This window comes from Xenopus laevis, chromosome 9_10S, assembly GCF_017654675.1.
Source record: "Xenopus laevis strain J_2021 chromosome 9_10S, Xenopus_laevis_v10.1, whole genome shotgun sequence".
Classification (NCBI taxonomy): Eukaryota; Metazoa; Chordata; class Amphibia; order Anura; family Pipidae; genus Xenopus; species Xenopus laevis.
In genome coordinates this window covers 98,868,904-98,896,572 of record NC_054388.1, presented here as the reverse complement: position 1 = coordinate 98,896,572, position 27,669 = coordinate 98,868,904, and the positions used below count along the sequence as shown (strand labels likewise).

General features: G+C 42.1%; 1 protein-coding gene across 2 annotated transcripts in view; it reads left to right on the top strand.

Moving 5' to 3' along the window:
- Positions 1 to 27,669, top strand: part of usp31.S (ubiquitin specific peptidase 31 S homeolog) — a 40,951-nt gene that overhangs the window by 813 nt on the left and 12,469 nt on the right. For both annotated transcript variants that reach the window (XM_041579260.1, XM_018239200.2), the window contains exons 2-11: positions 13,680 to 13,805; positions 16,670 to 16,758; positions 18,230 to 18,322; positions 20,003 to 20,138; positions 20,300 to 20,429; positions 21,369 to 21,531; positions 21,771 to 21,882; positions 21,987 to 22,081; positions 23,811 to 23,888; positions 24,836 to 24,965. In XM_041579260.1, the coding sequence (XP_041435194.1) occupies positions 13,680 to 13,805; positions 16,670 to 16,758; positions 18,230 to 18,322; positions 20,003 to 20,138; positions 20,300 to 20,429; positions 21,369 to 21,531; positions 21,771 to 21,882; positions 21,987 to 22,081; positions 23,811 to 23,888; positions 24,836 to 24,965 (1,152 nt within the window). The remainder of the gene's footprint in view (positions 1 to 13,679; positions 13,806 to 16,669; positions 16,759 to 18,229; positions 18,323 to 20,002; positions 20,139 to 20,299; positions 20,430 to 21,368; positions 21,532 to 21,770; positions 21,883 to 21,986; positions 22,082 to 23,810; positions 23,889 to 24,835; positions 24,966 to 27,669) is intronic.

Genomic DNA, 27,669 nt, shown 5'->3' with positions numbered 1-27,669 from the left:
CTCCCATCCATCACCTCCGAGCTGCTTTAATTAAAACATCACTTGTAATACAACATTAAAATACTAGTTGGCTGCAGGAGGCTGATTGACCAGGCAATAAAAGTGATAACTAGTCAAAATTATTATGTAGAATATTCAAAATGCCACCGTGATGTTGTGTAATCGCCAACAAAGTCACCCAGGCGATACCCCTCACAATGCCGACCCCTTCACCCACTTCGAGATCCCTCCCCTATAGTGAGAGGCCCTTGTCTAATTGGTAACGGTGAGAAACAACGTACGGTGGAGTAAAGTGCGCCTCAGGCACATCAAAACATCGAATAGCTACAGGTTCTCGCCCTCGGATCCACAAGAGCCTCCAACCCGTTCACCCTCAATGAGTCCCTCCCGATACGTAAATGGTAATTGCCCTTCAAAGTCCCTATCAGCCGTCCTGCCTAACTGTGAGCTAAAAGTGCACCCGACGCATGTTTCATCCGCCAGGTGCGGGCTTTGTCAAAGCCTTTGACAAAGCCTGCAATTGGCGGATGAAACGCGTAAAATGGCACTCTGGTTGATTCATTTTCCCGAAGTCGCCTGGACGTATCAATACGAGTGCCAGCCCGCCGGCGCTTTACCCTTTAGCCGTCGGGAAGGCAGTTTTGGGTGGTTAGACGCCCCCAAGAAGAAGAGATTTGTCGTCGGGCAACTAATCTCCCAGAATCTGCGTGTGTGCCCTGACCCTAAAGGAGAATTCAACCCTAAAATAAAAAAACCCTACCCTACATAGACCCTCCTCCTGCCCAGCCTCGCTGCCCCCCACCGGGCAAATGCCCCATACTTTTCAATTACCCCTCGGTGCAGTTTCTGTAGAGTGGAGTTCAGGGCAGCCATCTTCAGGCGCTTTGGAATGAGACTGCCGCTTCAGCAGTTTTCGTGAGTTTCGGCGCATGCGCAGTTGTTGCCAGTCAGAGAATTGCGCATGCACCGCCACTCCGGCCTTATTCCAAAGAGACGAAGATGGCGCCCGTGAACTCAGATGCCTGAATCTGCACCAATGGGTAAGTAAAACGTTGGGGCCATTTGGCCTGGGTAACACTTAGGCTGGGGGGAGGAGGGTCTATGTAGGGTAGCGTTTTTTTTTTTAAAATTTAGGGTTGAATTCTCCTTTAATGAACCCACTGCCCTCACAGGATGGTATAGGTTTCATGCCCACCTCCTCCATCCTCCTTGTTTTCACAACGCAGAGACCAAACTTGATGTTTGCTTTATATTCAGGATTATCGGCCTGTCCCTATGGTTGAACTACACCCCCCAGCATGCTGTTTGTAAATGGCTGCTGCGTGAAGTTATCTGATTGGAAGAAGTGGGACTTGCCAGCGCAAGGCATGAATGTATGCTACTGGAGGGCAGTGCTTTGATTTAAAAGGGGATCCATAAGGAAGCAGCTTGCACCCTGTATTTTTAAAAATAGATATGTTTCCTATCTACTAGGATAGTCCCTAGTAGACATGAAACTGCCCCCCCCCCCTCCAGCCTGGAATATGTAAACAGCTGGAGAGATGCTTGCTGAAGCCCCTTGCTTTGTAGTTTGGTGATGAAGGGAGGAATTGGGAGTTTTCTCTGCTGATGCATGTGGGATGTTCTTTTTCAGATTGTGAAGGAGATATGTATATCCACTGGGTGTTGGCTAAGAACATCCAATTCAGCCACATATGTGGCAGTTTGGAATCACTTACATATTGCTAAATTGCACTGATTTGTACCCTGCAGACCCAAAGGAAATCTACTGGCGGAGGCTATTGAGTGGCAGTTGGTGCTGGAAATTGATTAAATAAGGAAAGAGGGGATCCATTACTCTCCTTTGCATTAACAAGGGATGAATTTTATCCCTTGGGATCCAACTGTTCTCATCCTTGGATTAGAGGGTGTAGCTTTCAAGGGAGCTCTTTCTCTTTTTGTCTGCCTTGCTTGCTGCATTAACACCATATTTAATGCCCTTGGTATGAGAGTTGGCATAAAGGCAGATGTCATAGGGCCACTTGGATTGGGGCATGGCATTAAGCGGGAATGGGCCTACCCAGCCTTTGTTTTTGCTCGTTCATTGATGAGATTTCATGTGAAAAGTGCACACAGCACCCATGTTTTATGAATGAGATGTTGTTATGGGTGTGGTGGTGGTGATGGGAGATGTCAGGCTGTGGATGAGGAGATCGGAGGCCAGTGGCAAGCCAATATTTTGGATAAAGAGAGGAGCCATGGAGCACAGGAGATGAAATACTGGCTCTGAGTGAAGAGGTGCAGCTGAGGTTGGGAATTGGTAGTTCCCCATGGCCAGTATAGTAAGCAGCAATGAGCTTTTGGGACAATTGCCTAGGACACATCTCCATTTGTGCTTATCTAGTTTCTGCCTTTCCTGCCCTTTATAGTCCTCTTAAATCCTGCCCCTGTTATCATTTCCATTGCATCGCGCTGCAGGGTTGGTGAACTTAGCGCAGGGATCTGATTGGGGGATCACTGTCCCATGCCCTTTCCTTTCCTCGCTGTGCCAAAAACACCCTCTGTTTCTTTTTAGATTAGCAAATAGACATAGGGTGTTTCCCTTTTTCTTTTTTTTTGAGTGCTAAATAAAGGTAGAACAACCCTTTCATAGCCACAGACCAAAAAAATAAAAACCTGGTGTCCCATTACATGCAGAGGTTTGTTATCGTCAAGCCTTTTGTTCAAACCATGACTCCGTATAACAGCTGCCGGATACCTTTCATAGAGCGGAACAGCTCGAATCAATGCTTGCGTAAAGAGGCAAAACTAGAAAAACATGATGCCTGAATTAATAATTAAATATATATATGGGGCACTTCTGAAAGCAACTAAAAGAGCAGTCCTAATACTGACTAAATCTCCCTGAATCGCCCAGTGTGACCTTACCCGTAGAAATAACTTTAAAGGGGTTGTTCACCTTTGAGTTAACTTTTAGTATGATGTAGAGAGTGATATCCTGAGACAATTTGCAATTGGTTGACTTTTTTTTATTATTTAAAGTATTTGAGCTATTTAGCTTTTTATTCAGCAGCTCTTCAATTTGCATCTTAAGCGATCTGGTAACTAGGGTCCAAATTACCCTAGCAACCATGCATGAATATGGAGAGGACCTTGCTAGAAAGATGGCAAGTAAAAGTAGCCATAACAATACATTTGTAGCCTTACAGAGCATTTGCGACGCCCGTTTGAAAGCTGGAAAGAGTTGGAAGAAAAAGGCAAATAATTATAAAACTACTAAAAATAAATAATGAAAACAAATTGAAAAGTTGCTTATAATTTGGGAATTCAATAATATACTAAAAGCTAACATAAAGGTGAACCACTCCTTTAACAAAGCATTTTGGATGGTTTTAATCTATACTCCAAAGACACTTGGAATATTGTCTTTCTCTGTACAACAAACCGTGTTGGGGAGGAGTTCCATTTCAGTTTTCCCTGTTCTTTCTACAGTAAGCAATCCAACCAATCCGTCAAATTATCGTGAGGTTAGTGGGAATCGAACAATCGAACATCTTATGATTTTTCGTCCATCTGTCCGTTTTTCTGGCTTCAACTAGACAACATAGCTTGAAATGGTCTTTAGTTGATGACAAATCGTGCATTTAAACAATCGTTTCAAGATAATTTTGGGTCTCGCGATAAAGAAAATAACTTTTTTAAAAATTTTTACATCTATGGCCAGCTTAACATTGCAATCATTTGTTTCTCTGCCTGGCAGCTCCATCTCTTTCCATGCTAATGTATGACATTTATGTCCAAGAAAACATTGACTTTCTCTGAAATGAAATTGGATTCCACCTCAGCAGATTCTATTCTCACTTGTTTAAAAGGGTAGAAACTACTTCATATATCAGCATTTGTTCCTTACTCCCCGTACAAGTCTCCTCTTGCCAAACATTGCTTGTGCCACACCTTCCTTATTCATTTCAGTTTTCTTATTTTTTGATTCCTTGGGAGTGAAACACATTTTCTCGCCTTACACACTGATCTCTTACGTGCTGAAAACTGTAGGCTATTCCATAGTAAGTTAGGTTGATAAGACACACGTTCAACCTTTTAAAGGGATACTGTCATGGGAAAACATGTTTTTTTTTTTTCAAAACGCATCAGTTAATATTACTACTCCAGCAGAATTCTGCACTGAATTCCATTTCTCAAAAGAGCATACAGATTTTTTTTTATATTCAATTTTTTAATCTGACATGGGGCTAGGCATTTTGTCAATTTCCCAGCTGCCCCTGGTCATGTGACTTGTGCCTGCACTTTAGGAGAGAAATGCTTTCTGACAGGCTGCTGTTTTTCCTTCTCAATGTAACAATGTGTCTCAGTGAGACATGGGTTTTTACTATTGAGTGTTGTTCTTAGATCTACCAGGCAGCTGTTACCTTGTGTTAGGGAGCTGCTATCTGGTTACCTTCCCATTGTTCTTTGGCTGCTGGGGGGAAAAGGGAGGGGGTGATATCACTCCAACTTGCAGTAAAGCGTGATTGAAGTTTATCAGAGCACAAGTCACATGACCTGGGGCAGCTGGGAAATTGGCAATATGTCTAGCCCCATGTCAGATTTCAAAATTGAATATAAAAAAAAATCTGTTTGCTCTTTTGAGAAATGGATTTCAGCGCAAAATTCTGCTGGAGCAGCACTATTAACTGATTCATTTTGAAATTTTTTTTTTCCCATGACAGTATCCCTTTAACTCTATTTTAATCTGCCTAACTGCTTTGATCCAGAGGAAGGCAAAAACCCCATTTGAAGACTCTCCAATTTGCCGCAGAGGGGGGAAAAAAGTCCTTCCTGACTCCAAAAGGACAATCGGACTAGTCCTTGGATCAACTTGCAGCTCCAATGCAGAAACCTCTGTATGTTCACTCCCCAGTACCATGTTCAGCTGCCATGCCTGCTTTTTCTGTATGGAATTATTAAATTGGCACTGATTTTGTTAGATTTCAATTGTTTCTATAAACTCTCTCCTGGTGGGAATGCAAGTTCACCTAATATATGGGAATCTTTTGGGATCAACATCCCTATTGCATATTCCAAATATTACAATTCTTTTCCTTGAGAAAGGTTCCTGTTGGGGACAAAAATGATGGATAAATAAACCAGTTTTTCCTTTATAACAATCATTTTGTTGTGTAAAGCTGGCCATAGAAGCAATCTCCCGACCTGCCACTAACCTTCAGTTTAAATAAAGTAGTAAAAGAACAGATCAGCCGATGTTCTGCCCCTGACTATCGTACAAAAGTTATGTCCGACAAAGCTAGTGACAGTCTCCCAATGAAAATCGTCCGATCGGCAATACATGCAGAGATATTATCGGCAGCCGACAAATCTTTTAACCTGTCCGATCGACCGATCTCCGTGGGATGAAACATGTTGATACTCTCCACACGCGGTCACAAAAATCTTAAAGAAACGAGGATTCGTACGATCAGATCTTTGCGTCTATGGCCAGCTTAATTCTTGCAAGAGCCATCACTTTGGACTACATTACAATTAGATCTACATGTCCTTCAGTTGTAATCCATATTCTTCAGATAGATTTGTTGACTCCTATTGAGCTGTAAAAGGATCTAAAGGTGGCCATACAAGGGCCGATAAAAGCTGCCGACAGACTGTGTCGGCAGCTTATTGGCCCGTGTATGGGGGCCCCCGACGGGCTTCCCCGATCGAGATCTGGCCGAAAGTCGCCAGATCTCGATCGGATGGGACAGAAAATCCCGTCGGATCGCGGCCGCATCTGTTCGTTGATGCGGTCCCGCGATCCGACCGCCCGTTTGCCGAATGCTAGGATCCGATCGTTGGGCCCTAGGGCCCACGATCGGATCTGCCCGATATTGCCCACCTCAAGGTGGGCATATCGGAGGGAGATCCGCTCGTTTGGCGACATCGCCAAACGAGCGGATCTATCCATGTATGGCCACCTTTAGAGTCTCTCTAGGTGCATTTTGTAGTGATAAGGGGTAGCCATGTTTAGCAGGCTTTACGTAGTGATGTGTATCCTTTTTGTATTGCTTACCAGTCCCATTTGGCCAAAGGTTTCATTCCTTTGACAACTTTTATTTAACTGTGCCTCAAGCAGCAAGCAAGTACAGACTGTAAGCTCCTCAGGACTCTACATGATAGGAGTACGGTTTTGGAACTTTTTTTCCACTTGGGACAATGTAATTAATGCAGCTTCTATCGTCGGGTATAGTGCATCTCTGCATTTTTCAGCCCGTGGAGAAACCCCCAGCTGTGGCATCATAGAAAGGCATTAACCTTAATGGGTGGTGAGAAACTTTGGGTGTGAATGGAAATTGTTTGGGATTGAGAAGAGGCATTACCAAAGTAGCGTTGATCATAGCACTGTGTTCCTCATAGTGCTAAAAAGTGCCTCCACCCTGTGGGGATTCTCCTTGGCCCATTCCCAATGTAGCAATTATACCACCCGGGCCTTGTGGTGTCTGTAGCTGGCAGTTAAGTAAAGGCAGACAATAGGGCTAGAATTCTTTTATTTCTAGTGCCTTAAAGGAGAAGGAAAGCTACAGAGGCAGTTTATTGCCAATAAATTAGCCACAATAGTGCAAACTATAACGCTATATATTTATTCTGCAGATTTCTTTACCATATCCGAGTAAACCGCTCTAGAAGCTCTCTGTTTGTTTAGGATAGCAGCTGCGACATCGGCTTGCTCTGACATCACTTCCTGCCTGAGTCTCTCCCTGCTCACTCATAGCTCTGGGCTCAGATTACAGCAGGGAGGGGAAGAATAGCAAACTGAGCATGCTCAAGCCCAAGCCCTGGAGGTGTAAGCTAAAACAGGAAGTCTGATACAAAAGCCTATGTGTGCACAAGAGAAGGAAATCAGAGCAAGATTACTTTGAGGGTTTATTGGTGAATTTATATGGACCTTTCTGATAAAGCTTACTTAGTTTTATCCTTTCCTTCTCCTTTAAGGTCAGACACACAGGCAGATTCAGGGAGATTAGTTACCCGGAGACAAATCTCCTCTTCTTTGGGGCGACTAATCTCCCCGAACTGCCTTCCCGCCGGAGATTTACATTCTAACCGGCGGGAAGGCAGTTTGGAAGATTAGTCGCCCCAAAGAAGAGGAGATTTGTTGCCAGGCGTTTATCTCCCCGAAACTGACAGGATGTCTCTGCCCTAAGGGTAAGGGTAGGGACACACTGGACGATTTGTCGCCAACGTTTTTAAAAAGCAAATCGCGGCAAAAAGACTATCGTCTTTTTTGAACAGACGATTCACAGTGACTATTGGCACAGAGCGATTTGTATCCCATTACTCAGTGCGGTACCTGCTCCACCCAAACCAGAAACGGTTTGTGCTTCCCGCTGTAACCTGGCGTCTTTACGTGCTTGCGTTCTTGCGTCATTGCGTTCGCATTGTAATTTGAATACAATTGCTGCTACTTATCTGTATGTGTGTGCGTGTCTAGGAGATTTCAGTGCTTTTCTAAGTACATGCTATTTCTGATAAATCGCTCGGAAAAGGGTCTGTTCGTTTTGGAGCTACAGGCGATTCACAAACGCGCTGTGGGCACAGGAGCTGGCTTCTTCATTTGTTTTTGTTCAGAGACAAAACGAGCGATTTGTCGCCGCGATTTGCTTTTTAAAAACGTTGGCGACAAATCGTCCAGTGTGTCCCTACCCTAAATGTTAATTCTTGTTATGGCAAAGCAAATATTTGTGTTTGTTTCTTCCCTGGAAAGTAATACGGACACATTGGTGGAAAACATTTTCCGATTACTCATGCTTTGTAACACCTGTGTGTCCCACGTTGTATTCCTAGAAGTGTTCTCCTGTGCTGAATGCTGGTACGCTAGTATTGTTGCAGTGTTTGAGCAGTATGTTTCCCTTGCACACTGCTGGCAGCATCATATAGGTAATAAAGCAATGCCATTAGCTTCAATCCACAAAGAGCTTCATGCCAATATAAAACTGTCCATAAAAACCCCCAGGGAGTAACTCAAGGGAAATTCCCTTCCTTGTTGATGGTCCTTTGTGTATCTGCTATAGCTTGGGTACAGATACCAGGCTTAGTTTTGTTCATTATGTGAACCATTAGTTTCATAACAGCCGCTCTACCCCAGTGCAAATGATAAAACTACATACATTTTATATCACTCCTATGTGGGTATGATGGACCCCTGTAAATATTCAACAGGCCTGCAGTTTTATATTTGATACAAAGGTGAAAAAAGCATTGAGACCTATAAACACCAAACCATTTGTTAAATCAATAAATTAATGTACAAACCTAGGTTTGATATCAGGGATGCACCGAATCCACTATTTTGGATTCGTCCGAACCCCCGAATCCTTCATGAAAGATTCAGCCGAATACTGAAACAGATCCTAATTTGCATATGCAAATTAGGGATGGGAAGGGGGAAAACATTTTTTACTTCCTTGTTTTGTGACAGTGACGCAATTTCCCTTCTCGCCCCTAATTTCATATGCAAATTGGGATTCTGATTCGGTTCCGAATCCTGCTGAAAAAGGCTGAATCCCGAACGGATTCGGTGCATCCCTATTTAATATGCATCAGATATGGGACCTATTATCCAGAAAGCGCGGGTCCTGTGGTTTTCCGAATAAGTGATCTTTCTGTAATTTCTATCTCCGTACCTTTAGACTACTAAAACGTCAATTAAATATTAAAAAAAACCCCAATAGGATTGTTTTGCATCCAATAAGGATTAATTATATCTTGGTTGGGAAAAAGGAAAACATTTTTAAAAATCAGAATTATTTAATTACAATGAAGTCTATGGGAGACTGTAATCTGTAATTCTGAGCTTTCTGGATAACGGATCCTATACCTGTATATACATAATACCTGTTTTCAGAAACCGGTACATTTATTTAGAACTTAAAAGTGCCACAAGTCTGGCAAAGTTCCCGCTAGTAATATAATTATTATTTTCTAATGGTATTGGTCCTCTCAGACTATTCCGCCATGCCCTGGCCTCCCCTCTTCACACAGCTGACATACTTATTGAAGCTTCATTTTTTTTTCATTGATTGCTGCCACAACATTAAAGATCTATAACACCGTGCTGGAAAGCCTGAAGAGTACTTAAAAGAGCTGTCTGATTGGGAGTAAAAGAATGGCAATTTGTTGAAGATGGCCAAGAATAGCTTCTCCGGGAAGTCTGCCGTGATTGCTGTAAATGGGTATGGCTAGACAGTAACCTCTTAAAGAAGAACACTCTCGTTGATCCATGGTCAATAACAATGCTGTCAGTGTTGATTATCCAACATACTGTATCCACATGTATATATTTAAAATGATTCAGCTGGAAAAAGTCTCCAGACAGTCTGTAACTCGGCCATAAATAATCATTGCCTGTGCCTCCCAGTAGAGTACTGTGCAGAACCAATTTGTTAAACCCGAACCCAACCCGGACTAGCAACCCGCGTACTTACCCGCTTGGACTCTACGCGTGATGATGAGAAGATTTGTGTGCGGCGTCAGCGTGACTGGGGCTTTAATAGCTAGACACAGGGGGTGTGACTTTGGGCGGGATTGGGGGTGGGGCTTTGGGCAGAGCTAAGGCCGGTATTTTTTTCTAGAAAAGGTGGCAACCCTACCTGCTGACCATCAAGAAACAGGAATGCTGTCATTGTAAACCGGAAGTGACATCATTGGAAGTTGGCGTGATCAGAAAAAAAGGAGTAAAACAGGAATGCTGTCATTGTAAATCGGTAGTGACGTCATAGGAAGTTGGCGTGATCAGAAAAAAAGGAGTAAAACGGGAAGTGACATCATTGGAAGTTGGGATGATCAGAAAAAATGTAGTAAAACTCGCTATTGAGAAGACCCGGAGAACCGCCGACTCACGTCTATACCCGCTCCCGAAACTTCTACCTGCAACCCGCAGGGTACCGCAGGTTTTTGCGGGCAGTTGCACCCCCGGCTCAGTATTCTAAAGGATTATCCCATGCATTTTTAATGTGTTAAGAATATATTAGGCAATACATCTCAATTTTATTATTTATAGTTAGGGATGCACCGAATCCAGGATTCATTTCGGGTTTCAGCCAGGATTTAGCCGAATCCTTGTTCCTGGCCGAACGGAATCTGAATCCTAATTTCCTTATGTAATTGGAGGCGGGAAGGGAAATCACGTGACTTTTCGTCACAAAACAAGGAAGTGAAAAACTATTTTCTAACTTTTTCCTTTCCCAACACTAATTTGCATATGCAAATTAGGATTCTGTTCGGTATTCGGGCGTATCTTTCACAAGGGATTTGGGGATTTCGGCCAAATCCCAAATAATGGATTCGGTGCATCCGTGTTTATATAGTATTCAAGAGTTGGAAAGCAAATGATGAAATAGTTTTTTTGGGGCAGCAGAGGTGCATGCAGGGCATATTGACGATAGAGTGCCTAAAGCAGTTTGTCACAGACTGTATGGATAGATAAGAGGGATTAATATTTCTAGTTTATCACCTATTCCATCCTTTTTAAGTGAGCACTGTTCCTTCTGCTTCTGTTCTATTTCTTACCCAGAGGTTTAGATTTTTAGAACGAAGTACGAGAAGGCCTGATGTTTTGTGAAGACTCTCTCGATGCACCTGTCTTGGGCTAAGGATATGTAGGGGTCAATTAGCACGGTCCAGCTGATGTAGCTGCCTATTGTGGTACTGCTGTCAACAGCTCGGGTATATGCTGTAAGGTGGACAATCATTGGTTGCATATTCAAGTACAGGTATGTGATCTGTTATCCACAAACCCATTATCCAGAAAGATCCGAATTACGGAAAGCCTGTCTCCTGTAGACTCGATTTTATTCAAATAATCAAAATTCCTAAAAATGATTTGCTTTTTCTCTAATAATTTAACAGTACCTTGTACTTGATCCAAACTACACCACCAGTAAAACCAGCCTATTGGGTTTATTTAATGTTTATATGATTTTCTAGTAGACTTATGGTATGAAGATCCATTATCTGGAAAGCACCAGGTCCCAAGCATTCTGGATAACAGGTCCCATACCTGTATAAGACAATAAAAAACAGGTGCCTCTAAAATACACAGTCTCATGACTGAAGCAGTGAGTGCTTTAAATGATTACCAAAGTTTGCTGGGGAGTCTGTGTACTCTAGCAAGCAGGATTTGGACATTGAAAGCGTTAAAGGGGAAGTAAACTTTTAGTATGTTGTAGAATAGGCAGTTCTAAATAACTTTTCAACTGGTCTTCGTTGTTTTATTTTTAGAGTTTTTCAATTATTTGCCTTCTGACTAAAATGAGGGGTCACTGACCCCATCTAAAAAAAAAATGCTCTGTAAATCTACAAATGTATAGTTATTGTTACTTTTTAGTAATAATTTTTCTATTCCGGTCCTCTCCTATTCTCATTCCAGTCTCTTATTCAAATGTATCCATGGTTACTAGGGTAATTTGGACCCCAGCAACCAGATTGCTGAAATTGAAAACCGGAGAGCTGCTGAAAAAAAAAAGTAAAATAAAAAAGTAAAAATAACGCAAATAATAAGAAATGAAAACGAAAACCAATTGCAAATTTTCTCCGACTGTCAATCGCTACACCATACTAAAATTTAGCTCAAACGTGAACAACCCCTTTCAGAAGTAACCAGTGGTGAAAAAGTAAATCAAAATGTTACATTTACTTTAGTTATGGCTTTTTTGGTTAGTATTTTCTTTAACATTTAAGGATTTGGCTAGGTTTTGTGTAGTTAAATTTAATCCTTCAAACCACCAATGACTATACTGGAGGAGGGATCAGGAGCTGTGCTTGGGAAAGAAACCAAGTGGTCGTATGTACAGTACACCCAGTAATATGGAGTTTATATGGGAAAGGTATTCTGGGAAAGTGTAAGTGATATTAGCCAAGCCACACATGCTGCTTAATCCTGTGCACCCAAAAATAATTGCTGCAGAAAATCAATGGCATTATGGTGAATAGTATACAAGGTGGAGTCCTGCAGCGGGTCAGGTACCCATGGGTTACCCGCAAAAACCTGCAGGTTGCGGTTGAAGTTCCGGGTGCAGGTATAGACACGGGTCAGCGGTTTCTGCCGGTCGCTGGTCAGGCCACGCTCCTCAATAGCCATTTTTACTCCTTTTTTTCCTGATCATGTCTACTTCCGCTGACGTCACTTTCGGTTTGCAATGACAGCACTTCCTGATTCTTGATGTTCAGCGGGTCGCGGTCCGGGTCAAAGCTGGTAAGAATGCGGGTACGTGTTCCAAAAAATGAACCCGCGCAGGACTCTAATAATACAAGGTAACAAAGGAACTTGCAAACCTTCCTTGATACTGTAACAGTAACACTAACTGCTCTGTGAGTTGGTCCAGCGTTAGAAGCAATGTAAGTATATTTCGTGGCAGTAGCCATTTTATAAATGAATGAATAGGCCCACAATGGGACTGATAGCTCCTGCAACCCTAATGCCTTATAAGTATTTCTCTTCTGAACTTGCCATGCTGTAAATTCTCTAATAGAACTTCCACAACGCAGATGTGTGAGACAGAGGATTGGCCTGTAGTAACTATAATCCCTGCGGCCTGTGTCTGAGCCTCTATGGGATGGGATCCGTTATCCAGAAACTCCTTATCTAGAAAGCTCCCAATTACAAAACAGCAATCTCCCATAGACTCCATTTTATCCAAATAATCCAAATTTTTTTTTAAAATGATTTCCTTTTTTCTCTGTAATAATAAAACAGTGCCTTGTATTTGATCCAAAATGAGACCATTAATCCTTATTGGACGCAAAACCAGCCTATTGGGTTATTTACCGTTTACATCATTTTCTGGTAGACTAAGGGCAGAGACACAGATTTGGGAAAATGAGTTGCCCAGCGACAAATCTACTCTTCTTCGGGGCGACTAATCTCCCCAAATCTGACAGTGTGTCTGCCCTATAAGGAGAACTAAACCCACCCATTGTGATAAATCCCCATTGGCCCCCTCCCTGCACAGTCTTACCCCTGAATTCGTGGGCGCTATCTTCTCCTTGGAAATCTTTGTGTTTTTTTTTCTCCCCTTCGGCAATTTCCGTTTCTTTCGGCGACTGCGCAGTTGTTGCGAACTGGAAGATTGCTCCAACTGCGCATGCGCCAAATACGCCACTTCACGAGTATTGGCGCATGCGCCAAAAATACATTCTGGATAACAGGTCCCATACCTGTACTAATATCCTTTGGGCTTTTTCTTGGCACAACCTCCACCCCTGAAAGCCTTTGAAGAGCAGTGAAGTAGTGATGTGCGGGCCGAATTGAAGGTGAAGTGAAGGTGCAACTGCAATTCTAATTTTACGTGGAGCTTGATGATTTTTTTTTTTTTTTTAGTCTGATTTAGCAGTTAATACAGGTATGCCTTCAAAATAAGAGAACAGTGGACTTCTCCCGTATGTCGAGGTACCTAATGAAGTATATAAAAGTTTTTCTGATTCCTGGACTGTAGTTTAGTGAGCCGCCATATTTAGAAACATAGTGCTAAAAGTATCCCAATTGTTTCTTACCATTGCATGCGTTTCACAGTGTGTTTGTGCCTTGGAGCTGATGGACAGGACAATAAAACATCCCAGAGGGTCACTGGAAGAAACCATTGTAAGAAAAGTTCTATTACAGTAACATCTGTTTATATTTGTGCTTGTAAACCGAATGTGTCTCTCTCTTACAGGCAATTGTGTCCAGGAACGCTCTTCAGTATCAGGGAACCTCCCAGCATGACGCACAAGAGTTTCTTCTTTGGCTGCTAGACCGCGTGCACGAGGACCTGAACGTAGTGGTCAAACACAAACCTCGGGTGTGTAACACAAGCCTGTTTAGGGCCGTGTAGCAGAAAATTATTTGTTGTGCAACTCTTAAAGGGGAAGGAAACCTAGTCGGCGCAAACCCCCCACCTCCCTTCCCGTTTGTTGCCCACCCTCCCTTCTCCCCCCTGGCCTACCCGTCCCGCTGGGCAAATGCCCCTAACTTGTTACTTTACCCTTCGGCGCAGGTCCAGTCCAGGGAGTTCACAGACGACATCTTCTTCCACGCGATCTTCTTCCTGCTGTGAACGGCATTTTGGCGCATGCGCAGTAGGATCATTTCGCCGGTACGGATCTACTGCGCATGCGCCAAAAGTCGCGCGCGTGCACAGTAGATCGTACCGGCGAAATGATCCTACTGCGCATGCGCCGTTCAAAGCGGGAAGAAGATCGCGTGGAAGAAGATGTCGTCGGTGAACTCCCTGGACTGGACCTGCGCAGAAGGGTAAGTAACAAGTTAGGGGCATTTGCCCAGCGGGATGGGTAGGCCAGTGGGGAGGAGGGAGGGTGGGCAACAAACGGGAGGGGGGTGGGGGGTTTGCGCCGACTAGGTTTCCTTCCCCTTTAAAGGAACATTAATGCTGAAATATACTGCCTTGTATATGAAAGAGCATCGTCAGTCTTAAATATGCAAATGTATGTTTTCTCCATAGTGCTGTTTGTCATTTTTAATTCTAAATAATCACTAACCTAATGGCTCTGATCAGCTGCTTGTGCCATTGTGCTCTTTAGGCATTTGGCACATAACAGTTGGGTAACCTGGAATATTCCGTGCCTTCGGGTGGCTCGGCAATTGATAAAACAAATATTATTTTTAGGAACACCATTCCTTCCTGTTAAAGAAGCTGTCAGGAAGGGAGGATGGCATGTGAAAGTGTATTTCCTTGCTACCATTAGCTATATCAAATCTTAAACCAGATAGCTTCAGAGTCTCTTCTATATCATATAAAGGAGGCTGTCTCTTGGCTATATTTAGCCTTTCCATTTTTTTTGTTGGTCGGCAGAAGCTCCTCTTCACTTCCTGCTGCTTTGATTGTGTAGGTATTTTTGGCGGACCAAACCGAATAACAGAAAAGAGTGTGTGCACGTCTATAGTCACTCGAACCCATGGGCTGATCAGTCTGGGTACTGAATGGGTCTGCCCGTTTATGTGTAGAAAGAACCTCACGGCACACAGGTCTTCATGAAGTTTTCAGTGATTTATTGAAGCGGAGTGCACAGCAACGTTTCGGGGTCACCCCCTTTGTCAAGCATGCTTGACAAAGGGGGTGACCCTGAAACGTTGCTGTGCACTCCGCTTCAATAAATCACTGAAAACTTCATGCAGACCTGTGTGCCGTGAGGTTCTTTCTACACTACTGCTTTGGGGGGTTGCCGAGCCTCCACCCACGTGCACCAGGCATATCTTTGCTGACCTAGAAGGTGGGTGTGCTAATCCACACTACATTGCTTGGAATTTCTGCCCGTTTATGGCCATTATATTTTTTTTTTCTCTTGCCTAATTGGGGGACACAGGCACCATAGGGGATGAAGATCCTGCAGCTGGAGAATGGACACTAAACTGTTAACTGTGACTCCTCCTCCTGCTCTGGGCTTCATCCCCTGCCTCCTCCTGTTACTTCCAGTTTCGTTAGTGTCCTCAGAAGGAGAAGACACACAAAAGTTGTGGCTGGAGCAGGTGATCAAGGACTCCGGTCAGATCATGCCACATTAGGGGCCACTGATCCATTCAAGAGCCCCTCCAGCTGACTGATTCTTATCCGCCCAACAGCCTTCCCGCTCTACGGAGGACTACAGGCTTGCTCCCATATCCCCCTGCGCTGTTTTCAAATTTTACGCTTAGGGGCAGCTTTATCAAGGGTAGAATTTCAAAGTAATGGAAGTTTTTTTTGAACCAATCGAAATTAATTTAAAAAAAAAAAAAAAATTGAAGTTTTAACTTCGGGTGAATAGGCTGTATTCGAATCGTTCGAATCTAAGTTTTAGCGCATTCGATCAAATTCGATTAATTTGCCCCAAAAAACTTTGATTATTTTTTTTTAAAGTCCACCAAATAACTCCAAATAGGTTCTAGGCTAAAAAAGCAATTCGGCACATTTAAGATGGTGAATGGTCGAACTCGAAGTTTTAAAGGGAATTTTGGCCTGTTCGAAGTGCACAAAAATAGCTCGAAATTCGAATTTTTTTACTTTGAATTTTCACGTCGACCCTTGATAAATCTGCCCCTTACTGTGTTCATTCTTGAAAAAAGTTGCTCACAAATGTAGGCTTTGAATATATCCCTAGCATAGCGGGTGATGCCGCTGAAGAATGCTTACCTGCCTTTGTAAGTAACCACAAACGCTCACTTGTTAACCGCTTTTCCTGCTCTTTGAAGCCACACACCGCACACCCCATGTAAAATTTAAACCACACATGCACACAATTAGCGACCACCTACATGCGATCTCTGTGCGTGACATTGCAACGTGACGTTTCCTGGATTGGCGGAAGTTCAAGCTGGGTCGCACTCACATCCATCATGGGCCGCATGCAGCCCTCGGGCCGCGGGTTGGACACCCCTGGTTTAGCATTTCCAATTTTCTCTTTGGGAGGTTCAGATAAACCTTTCCACCTCTCTGTTAGGAATGGGAGCCCCAGAGGAGGCATTATCTGTCTTGGAAAAAATGCTGGCGAAAACCAAAATATGGTGGTTCCCTTTCACGTATGCAGGCAAATCCTTCTACAATCTGCTAAATGATATGACAGTGATTGAATGGAGAGATTCAGTAATACATACTGTTTTGCCCATTGTAGGATTTGGTTTCCTGTAAGTGATAACAATGTACTGACAGGAGAATCTTGTGTGTTCATGTAGCCCCCTCTGGAAGAGGATCTGACCGGAGAAGGCCCTCCATTCCTATCCAGTGGGACCTTTGTTCAAGAGCTTTTCCAAGCTCAGTACAGGTAACCCTCCCATAACATTTTTGGCTTTTTTTCCCCCACAGGGCTACCACATTTTTATTGACATTTCTTGGCATTTTATATCACCATGTATTCTCACACTTGTGCTGCTGACTGCAAATTTCGCTAATGCTCATTAGGATAAAAATACAACGTCTGCATTTTAAATGTTGCTAAACCGTTACTCCTGGTATCTGTGTATCAACTGAGGGAAGATTAAGTGTTACAGTAGGTTGCTCTGTAGCATGTACAGAATGGAAATCCCTAATCTATGCAATGTCCGCTTTTCAATTACCAACGTTTTTTTTTTACCTTGGTAATATTGGTGGACTATAAATCCCATCATCAAAGATTACAGCATGCTAAATTGCAGTATTCTATAGTCTAAAATTGTTCTTATGACTTGGGCTCTTTAAAGTGGACCTGTCACCTACACACCAGTCAGTTGAACTGAAGAAGCTGCTCGGATGAGTAGTGAAACGTCTTCATTGATTACTCAGCAAGTCCAGTTGTTTTTAGATTGACCTATACTACATATACCATGACCAGGATGAATGAAAATCTTCATAGTCATACACCTAAAAAGCTCTATAACAAGTTGTTAGCAAATTAAACATGGAACCCAAATAGCTTTTTTTCATTCAAGCATCCATACTTGTTATAAAGGTGTTTAAATATCTGAGCTGTCAATCAAATATTATCTGCCCCGCCTCTATGCCTAAGGCATAGAGGTGGGGCAGTCAATTACTTTTACTTTTCATTCAGCACTTCCTAGATATCACTGCTTTCCCCACATTCACACTCTATAATTGTGTAGGGCAATGTGTATGGGCATTAGGTCCCCCATTCGGGCGCATACACAAGATTTTGGGGTGATTCACAACTTTTCTTAATAACAGCTTTCATAATTCCAAGACTGAAGAAAACAAAATTTAAATAATAAATGTAGTGTAAGTAAGTTTTATTTTGCTCAACTAACATGATAAAATAATCATGAATTATTTCTTGGGGTGACAGGTCCCCTTTAAAAAGGGAATACATGTGGGGTAGCACCATTTTATTATGTCTATCTGTGAAAGCTGTGAATGAACTCAGAGGTAATGTTTGGCCACATTTCTATACCAGTGCTGCCAAGGATGTTAAATGATCCCACCATACTGTCTACTTCATAGGAGGTTCATTCTGGGGTTGGGGGTTGCCTTTGGTAGGGAAAGAGGAAGATTGTGGCCTGGTAGCCGTCCTGTGGAGCCTAATGCTTGATTGAAACTGTAAGGTGGGTCAGTAACCTCTTTGTAGAAGCTAGATCAGACCAGTGCAAAACAATAACACATTTTCCTTTACTTTTTCAATACAAAAGAAGGGAAGGTTTTTATTGTGTTCCTTGTTAGTGTTTCTAACAACTTGTTTTCTTATTTTCTCTCAATTCTGTGTTTATCCTGCCTCTAATTCTGTTGTTGGCTATTGTCTTCTGTAGGTCTTCCTTGACGTGCCCTCATTGTCAGAAACAGAGTAACACCTTTGACCCTTTCCTCTGCATTTCTCTGCCCATCCCCTTGCCCCACACACGGTAAGACTTCTATGCAATGCTTTGTGATATTTGGGTTCTACCGGCCATGTCGGAAGCAGTTCTGCTTTTAAAGTGGACCCGTTGCCTAAAAAAAATTACAAATCCTTTTTTATCATGTTAGTCAAGCACAATGAACTTAAATTGCACTGTTTAAATTATTTTAATCTTGTTTCCTTTGGTCTGGGACTTATAATAATTACATAATTATAGCAAGCAGGCAGCAGCCATTTTGTGGACACTGTTATTAAGACAAGCCTTGTATCATCTCAGAATCTTGTTTGTGCACCAGAATGGGGGACCTGATGTCCATCCTCATGCCCTGGCTACACAATTAAATGGTGAAGAGAACGGGGGAATGTGTGGAGAGCAGTGACATCTAGGAAGTGCTGAATGGAAAGTGAAAGTAATTGTCTGCCCCGCCTCTATCCCTAAGACATAGAGGAGGGGCAGACAATATTTGATTGACAGCTGACATTTTTAAATGAGTTTAAAATGGCTATGAATGCTTAAATAAAAAGTAGAGTTTGGATTTCATGTTTGATTTGAAAAGGACTTTTCTTATACAGTTTTTATGTCTGGACGACAGGTCCACTTTAATTAGTTCTGTGCTTTTATGTGGTTAGTTCGTTCCAATATTTTCAATGCAGTGGCCTGGTTTTGCTATACAAGGCTGTCTGTCAGTGTCAGGTTGGGGCCCAACAATTAACCTTGGAGGTCCACATCTGGAAGTACATGTTCACTCCGTGCAGTCGGTACCTTAAATAATTTACGGTACCTTAAATAATTTACATTGCATTTTTTTTTTTTTTTGCCTTATCTACTAGTGACTAACTATTGCTTTAATGGAACACTAAAACCAAAATCTGAAGGTGTATAAATGTAATTATAATATCATGTACTGTTTCTCTGCACTGGTAAAACTGGCACGTTTGCTTCAGAAACTCTACTATGGGGCAGCCATTTAAGCTGGAAAAAATTAGAAAAGGCACAGCATACATAGCAGATCACAGATAAGACACCATTGTATTCTGCATGGCTTATTTGTTATGTGCTATATAACCTGTGCCTTTTCTCCTTTTCTTTCTAGCTTAAATGGCTTCACAGCAGCTTGTTTATATAAACAATAGTAGTCTTTCTGAAGCACACACACCGCTTTTACCAGTGGATGCAAACCGTTTATTATATGTTAATAAGTGATGTGCGGGTCAGGATTTCCCCCGGCCCACATCCGCACTTCCGGGTTCTTTTTATAAACACGTGCCGCCCCGCCGATAACATCACTAAAGGGGCGGGCGAGCAGGCGCAGCTTCTATAAAAGACTAACCCGGAAGGCGGCATTTGAGTGGTGAAGAGCTCAACCCGCACCCATCCGCCACCCGCGATGTAGCGTGCCAGGTCTGCCCACACATCACTAATGTTAATTACTGTGGTACACTTTTGGTGTTACTGTTCCTTTAAAATTTTGGTGACTGTTAAACATATCCATATACATAGGAGACTTTCTATGACAAATGTTCTATAATTATTGGACTGCTCTTTCTTATTTGCTTTTTTTTTTATTAGGTAAAGCTTTGATGGCCTAAAAAATGGTTCAAAGGGAGCTTAGTTGTTAAAGTGAAAAGATCGAACTGTTTCTATGCTGCCGTGTTCTAACTCTGTCCTTCCCTGTCTGTTATTCAGGCCTTTATATGTGACAGTGGCTTACCAGGGGAAGTGCTCCCACTGCATGCGTATCGGTGTTGCCATCCCTTTATCCGGCAATGTGGGACGGTTAAGGGAAGCCGTATCACAGGAAACCAAGATTCCATTCGATCAGGTCAGTGGAAATTCACACAGGGTGGCAATTAGAGACCCGCCTATTGGGAAATGTCTTGGGAAAGGTAGTTTAGCAATGACGACGGAACAGATTTTAGTGTTGAATCATTCATTGTGCCTGTAATTTAATGTTGGCCTCTCTTTTCCTTGCTTTCTCACTAGATAGTAATCACCGAAATGTATTTCGATGGGTTCCACCGCTCGTTCTTTGACACAGACGATTTAGATACCATCCAAGAAAGTGACTGCTTATTTGCCTTTGAGACCCCAGAAGGAATTTTAAGCCAGAGAGGTATTTTTTCCATTATGCTCCCTCGCTGCTCAATATTCCTCATTCTCACATTGCAGGGCCAATGGCAGTTGGATATTTGGGAAGAAATTAATTGACTGTGGAGGCTGTACCCACTCCATGACTTGCTGGACAAAGATGTGCACTTACATGAGTATGACCAGCATATTGTCTGTTACCTACTAAATTCCCCTGCACTGAAGTGTATTTAAGAAAAAAAAAAAAGCACGCAATCGAGTTTGTAAACTGCCATGTGTAAGAGGCTCTTGTATCCTGCTAATGTCACAGCCCTATTGGCACAAAACACATCAAGCTGCTTCTGTCCTAATAAATCCATTGATCTATAAATAAATTTATTGATCTTTATAAAGCATTTACTTCAAAGAGATACTGTCATGGGAATTTTTTTTTTCTTTTTCAAAACGCGTCATTTAATAGTGCTGCTCCAGTAGAATTCTGCACTGAAATCTGTTTCTCAAAAGAGCAAACCGAGTTTTTTTTACATTTAATTTTGAATTCTGACGTAGGGCTAGACATATTGTCAGTTTCCCAGCTGCCCCAGTCATGTGATTTGTGCTCTGATAAACTTCAGTCACTCTTTACTGCTGTACTGCAAGTTGAAGTGAAGAAGAGGCGATTTGTAGCCAGGCGACTAAATCTCCCCGAATCTCTACATGTGTCCCTTCCCTAAGAGCTGCATTTAATCATAAAATCCAGGTCCCACTGAGACACTGTTAGTTTCATTGAGTAGGAGAAACAGCCTGCCAGAAAGCAGTTCCATCCTAAAGTGCTGGCTCTTTCTGAAAGCACATGACCAGGCAAAATGACTGAGATGGTGCCTACATACCAATATTACAACTAAAAAAAATACATAATGTACAACATGTTCATAATATCGTATCCAAGGCTACTAAATCAAATTCCTGTGCGTCTTCCCTTCAGCAATCTGTGTAAATAACAACCAAAACTACGTAAGACACGGGACGGATCAACACAGGCTTTACTCTTCTGGCTCAGTGCGGAATCCAGCAAATCGCTGCTCAACCAGTGATCGAATAGTGCTGCTTGTGTGTAACAGAGCTTACAGCGGGCAGCATGGCAAGAGGTAAGATCAGAAGCTTCTATTTTGCAGTAAAAACACACACTATGGTTTGTTCTGTGTTCAGTCGCCTCCTGTGCCGGCGATTAATTGCATGAGAATACCTTCCTATTGCAGCCTACCCAATTGTCGCATTTTCAGACCTTCTGTCACCTGTGTGGGAGATGACTGTGTGTCACTACCCTAATGGATTTTTTTTTTTGCCTGCCTCAACTTGCATGTAACCTTGTCATTTCTCTCTATAGATTTGGGCAGCCGTTTGTTTTGAACCTTGAGAGGAACATCACATGGGACGTACTTCAAAAGGAGATCCTGGAAAAGATGCAGTATTACCTGCGCCCTGCAGCTTGTGTTCAGGTGTGTGGGACCTGGGAGTGTACATTATAAAGCAGCAATTACAACTCAGAGGTCAGTCTTGCATCATTTCTAGAGAACATGTGTCTGCTTGTGCTCTCTTGCAGGTTTGTCCGTTCAGCCTCCGTGTGGTTACCGCTGTAGGGATTACATACCTCTTACCTCAGGAAGAAAAACCTCTGTGTCACCCCACGGTGGAAAGGTAAATACATCCACACCCCTACTCTGCAGCAAACAAACAGCCCGCACCCTTAATCTGCATTGAAATTCACCTTTTTATTATTCCTATTACTTGCCAGATGCATATACACAGAACGTTTGTCTGGGTACTTTCTACATTGCCTGATGCAAAAACTTTCTTTTGATGGAATATTTTATCTGTACAAACTCTGGCTTAATTATCCAAATTATCCAAGCTTGAAATATCAAGTTAACTGTAGTTTTCAGAATTAAAAAAATTCACAAGTGGCAAAGGATAGTACAGGTATGAGATCCATTATCCAAAACGCTCCGAATTACAGAATGGCCATCTCCCATAAACTCCATTTTATCCAAATAATCAAAATTTTTAAAAAGGATTTCCTTTTTCTCTGTAAAAATAAAACCGTACATTGTGCTTGATCTAAACCAATATATAATCTTTATTGGAGGCAAAAACAGCCTGTTGGGTTTATTTAATGTTTACATGTTTTATTAGTAGACTTAAAGGGCAACTAAAGTCTAAAATAGAATAATGTTAGAAATGCTGTATTATGTATACTAAATATAAACATGAACTTACTGCACCAGCAGTCTAATAAGACAAATGATTTATGCTTTCAAAGTTGGCGCAGGGGGCTGTCATCTTGTAACTTTGTTAGACATTTCTGCAATATCAAGACTCGCACATGCTCAGTGTGGTCTCTGCTTCAGTTGGGAGGTTAAGCTTAGGGATCGTCATAAATTATCAAAACAGCACAAGTCAAATAATATCTGCCATAGAAGCCAATACAGCAAGACTGATGAATAATCATAATATAGAGACTGCACTGCGTCTCTGGATACAAATCTCTACAGGGAATCCAACAATGCTGCTCAAGTTCCTGGAAGTAAGGTGGGGGGGGCTCCCCCTGCCATTTGAAAGTATGATCGTTTACCTGCACAGCAGTTAGGGACCATCTGACAATTCCTATCAACAGCAGTAAAAGAAGGGGGAATTGCACTGCATACAGTCAGGTTTATGATAAAAACTGTAGAAATCTTTTAATTAAAGTATATTGGAGATAGATTTCTTTTTCATTAAAGAAAGTAAAAATGGGATTTTATATTTTTGCCTTTACATGCCCTTTAAGGTATGAAGATCCGAATTACGGAAAGATATATTATCCTGAAAACCCCATGTCCCAAACATTCTGGATAATGGGTCCCATACCTGTATTTCCACTCATCTTGCTGTGTGTATGGGCAGGATACATTACCAGCAACTCATATTTTACATGGCAGTTCTCATTCTGTATGGCCTTTTTTCTGGGTTGAATATATCTATGGTTATTCGTAAAAATCATTCTTAAGTTGGCCATAGACGTAACAATTACGATCTTTTTTGGAAAAGATCTTTCCAAGAAAGACTGTTAGTTTCAATACACTCGTGTAGAGCTGAATTGTCGGATATACAGGTAGAAACAATACAATTCTACCTGTATCTGACGATTCAGCACTAACAGTGGCCGATGTTTGGGTTGCCTTAAAGGCACCAGATCAAAATTTCCCGTCCAGCCCAATAGACGAGCCGAGTCCAAGTCTTCTGCTGATATCGGTCGGCTTTTTTCCCACCATACACGCACACATTTCGTACGACAGTATCTTGATAACACTCATCAACATTAAATTTTAATTTTATATTTTATAAACATAAATTTTTATTTACACGCATTATTGTGTTCTAAACTCAGGGCTTTAAAATCCTGTGGTCCTGGTGGAGCAGCTCATGTGAAGTTGGTGGTGGAATGGGACCGAGAAACTAAAGAATAGTAAGTATAGCTACTGAAATTCCACAATAGAGAGGCAAATAGCAGAATTCTGGATTGGTGAGGTCTTTAAATTAGTTGATCTTGGTTCTTTGGGCCATTTTGGTCAGGAGCCAATACTTTGCCATGCAATATCTGTCCATAAATTAGGGGGTAGCTTGGCAAATGTGAATGACCTGTCGTAAAGCTTTGTTATAAAAGGCCTAATTTACAAATACATGGAAAGTGCAGAATTTCACATTTAAATGAGACTTATGCTGGCCATAGATGCAAAGATCCGAGGATTCCAACGATTGGACTTCCCCGTCTCCCGACCTGCCACTTACCATTCAGATCAAATAAAGTAATAAAATAACAGATCAGATGATGTTCTGCCCAGACAGCAATCGTATGAAAGTTGTTTGCGACAAAGCTGGTGACAGTCTCCCTCTGAAAATCGTCCAATCGGCAATACATGCAGAGAAATCGGCAGCCGATAGAAATCTTTTAATCTGCTTGATTGACCAAACGACGATCTCCGTGGGACGGGACTTCGTATAATCTAATCTTTGCATCTCTAGGCATCTTAAAACTGTACCCACATGCTCTTTGCAACTTGCTCCAATCAACTACCCTGCTTTGAAAAAATGCATGTAAAGTACTGAACATGGCACAAGGGATCCCCAGAATTAAAACCTGCTGTGAACCGGTCTCTGCATGTTGTGCCTACACATGCAACTGACTGTCACCTAGTGAATCAATCTGCAACTCTGTCTATGGCATTTAAACGGCACTACAACTTATAACACTATAAAAATGCAGCATTGTGTGTGCAGTTGAGGTAACAAACTAGCCCTTTGGCCGCCATCAGGCCAGCCTCATGAATGGAGTGAGTGATATCTGAACTAGTGCATTAAACTAACCATATAACTTCTCAATAATATGATGTGGTTGGTTCCTTCTCCCTGCAGTCTTTTTGGCAACGCGGAGGAGGAATATGTGCCAGATGCGGAGAGTGTGCGACTGCAGCGCGAGATACATCACCAGCCTCAGTGCTGCACTCTTGCCCAGTGCATTCATCTCTACACCAAAGAGGAGCAGGTATGTCACGTGCCTCGTCCTATCATTTTCTCTATAAAGGTCAATAAAAAAAACATGCTCGTCTTGGCCTGCTTATGGACAATATTAAGGTCATATAGATCTATATTTATCTACCATTACCCATTTGCACATTCTTGTTTCTAGCTATATAGCACATGACCAGTTGCAGTGTTATACAGTAAATTTCACTATACAGGGAGTCCTCGAGTTACTTGCACCCAACTCAAATACGACTCATACTTACATACAGAGGCTATTACACTAATATACTTTGCTTGGCCTTCATTAACATTTAGCTTTAATAAACCACCTGCCCCAATCCCCTCTGGTGTATGTTGTCTACTATGGAGCACAGAATGGTAAAAATACATATGCACAGAAAGGTAAACATTAAATACTATGCTGAGACACATCTGTATAAGTTGCATTCAATAAGTAAATGTATATGTTTCAACAAATTCAACTTAAGGACAAACCTACAGACCCTATCTCGTACGTAACCCGTGTGCTGCCTGTATCAGGCACTGGCAAATGTTACCTTCTGAAGTATTATAGGTTGCCAGACCAGGTGTAAACTTTGCACCTTTTATTACAATGCCCCCTCTTAGATTACATTGCCTCATAGGAAGGCACATTGCATTTTAATTGACAGGATAAGCCACTGTAATTTCGTTAGTGTCATCCCAGCAGCTTCATAGTTTTTCACCTTAAAGGTGAACTAAACCCTAAAAATGAATAGGTTAAACATGGCTAAAAATGCCATATTTTATATACTGTATATACTCGTGTATAAGCCGAGGTACCTAATTTACCTAAGAAAACTGGAAAAATGTATTGACTCGTGTATAAGCCTAGGGGCCCCATGTCAGATTTCAAAATGTGAATGTATAAATGTGTAATCATGTTTTATGGCATAGAAATCTATCTAAAACGATTTAAAAGAGTCAGAACTATTAGCTGGACAATTGCCACTTGTTTTCCCTGTGACCTCCCACCTGTCATGGCTGCTCAGAAGATCAATGAGGTGCTGCACCTAGGAAAGCAGAAAAAAGGTACCGTACGCTCCTTCCGCGGCTCCAACACACATGTGAGTGTCTGTGACACTCACATGCTCAGTAGGCTCTGAGCAGCTGTTGAGAAGCTAAGCTTAGGGCTCGTCACTAATTATCAAGCAGAAAATTAGGTTGGCCTGTAATATAAGCTTAGGCTACAGTGCTGATTATTAAATGCTGATGCTAATTGCACTGGTTTCTGTGCTGCCATGTTGTAATTATCTGTATTAATTACTAATCAGCCTTATATTGTGACATTTCTATTTCTATTCTTCATTTCTACTGTATTTTGTGAGTGGGTCCCTAAGCTCAGTAAGTGACAGCAGCACAGAGAATGTGCAGTGAATCAGCAGAAAAGAAGATGGGGAGCTACTGGGGCATCTTTGGAGACCGTTTTTTATTGCTAAAGGGCCGTGGTTGCCTTGGGCTGATACAGAAGCCTAACATTTCTAGCTACTTCTTTAGTTTAAATTTCCTTGTCCTTTAAAAAGCTATTCCCACACTGGCACACACAGGTTGGCACTATCCGCAGCCACTTTAAACCTACACCTGTCTCACTTGCTTTAATCTGTCTGATCTGACTGCCTTGCACACTAGCTGAATTCTCTTTCCTACTTACGCACCCATAAATCATTAATCCCTCCTATGGCACATGGTTTGAGTGCTTGTTTTTGAGCTGCTTAGATACATGGCACCACTTAAAAACATGGCGCTTAAAGCAACCGAAACAGTTTACTGTGCCGTTAACACGCCACTCAATTCATCAAGTTGCAGTGTAAGAAGATTACCTGGGTTCCACAAAACCACCTTGTGTATGAATATTGCTCAATTGTACATTGCATTAAGGTGCCTTCAGATTATTCTGTTCTAGTCGTATCTTGTTGAAATGAAATTTTCCTTTTTACTGCTGTTCAAATAAGTTGCTAGATTTTATGTAACGGCTGATTTAAGTGCCGCTACTTTTTTGGCACTTAAGGGTTCAACTACATGGGCAGATTCGGGGAGATTCAGTCGCCTGGCGACTAATCACCTCTTCTGTGGGGCGACAATCTCCCAAACTGCCTTCCCCCTGCCTGCCGCCTGCTATAATGACAAAACGCCAGCGCCAATGCACTCGCGGCACTTCGATTTCCGAAATTGCCTCACGAGGAAACTTTGGGCGGCTTCGGAGTGCATTGGTGCTGGCATTTTGTCATTATAGCAGGCGGAAGGCAGTTCGGGGAGATTGTCGTCCGGCAGAAGAGGCGACTAGTCGCCAGCTGACTAAATCTCCCCGAATCTGCCCGTGTGCTTGAACCCTAATTGAGAATAAACATACAAAAGGCCATGCATGGAATCTTCAAGATGCCCTGCTGTCCATTTCATGGATGATCTCCTAGACGTTCTGAGATTATTTTTCACTTAAATTTATCTGCATTACCATGGAGCATGTTGCACGGAACCAGGAAAGCTCTTAAGAAGAATTAGTAGTTAAGCCATCCTCTTCATTTTGTCTGACAGTCAGATTACAGCTCCTGTCTAACCTATTACAAGTCAGTATTAAAATCAGGGCCCTTTATTAAAACATGACAGTAGGGAACTTTATATCTTGCCCTGCTCTCTGACTATCCAATATTTAGCTATAACCAATCATCTGCATTTTACATGCAGCC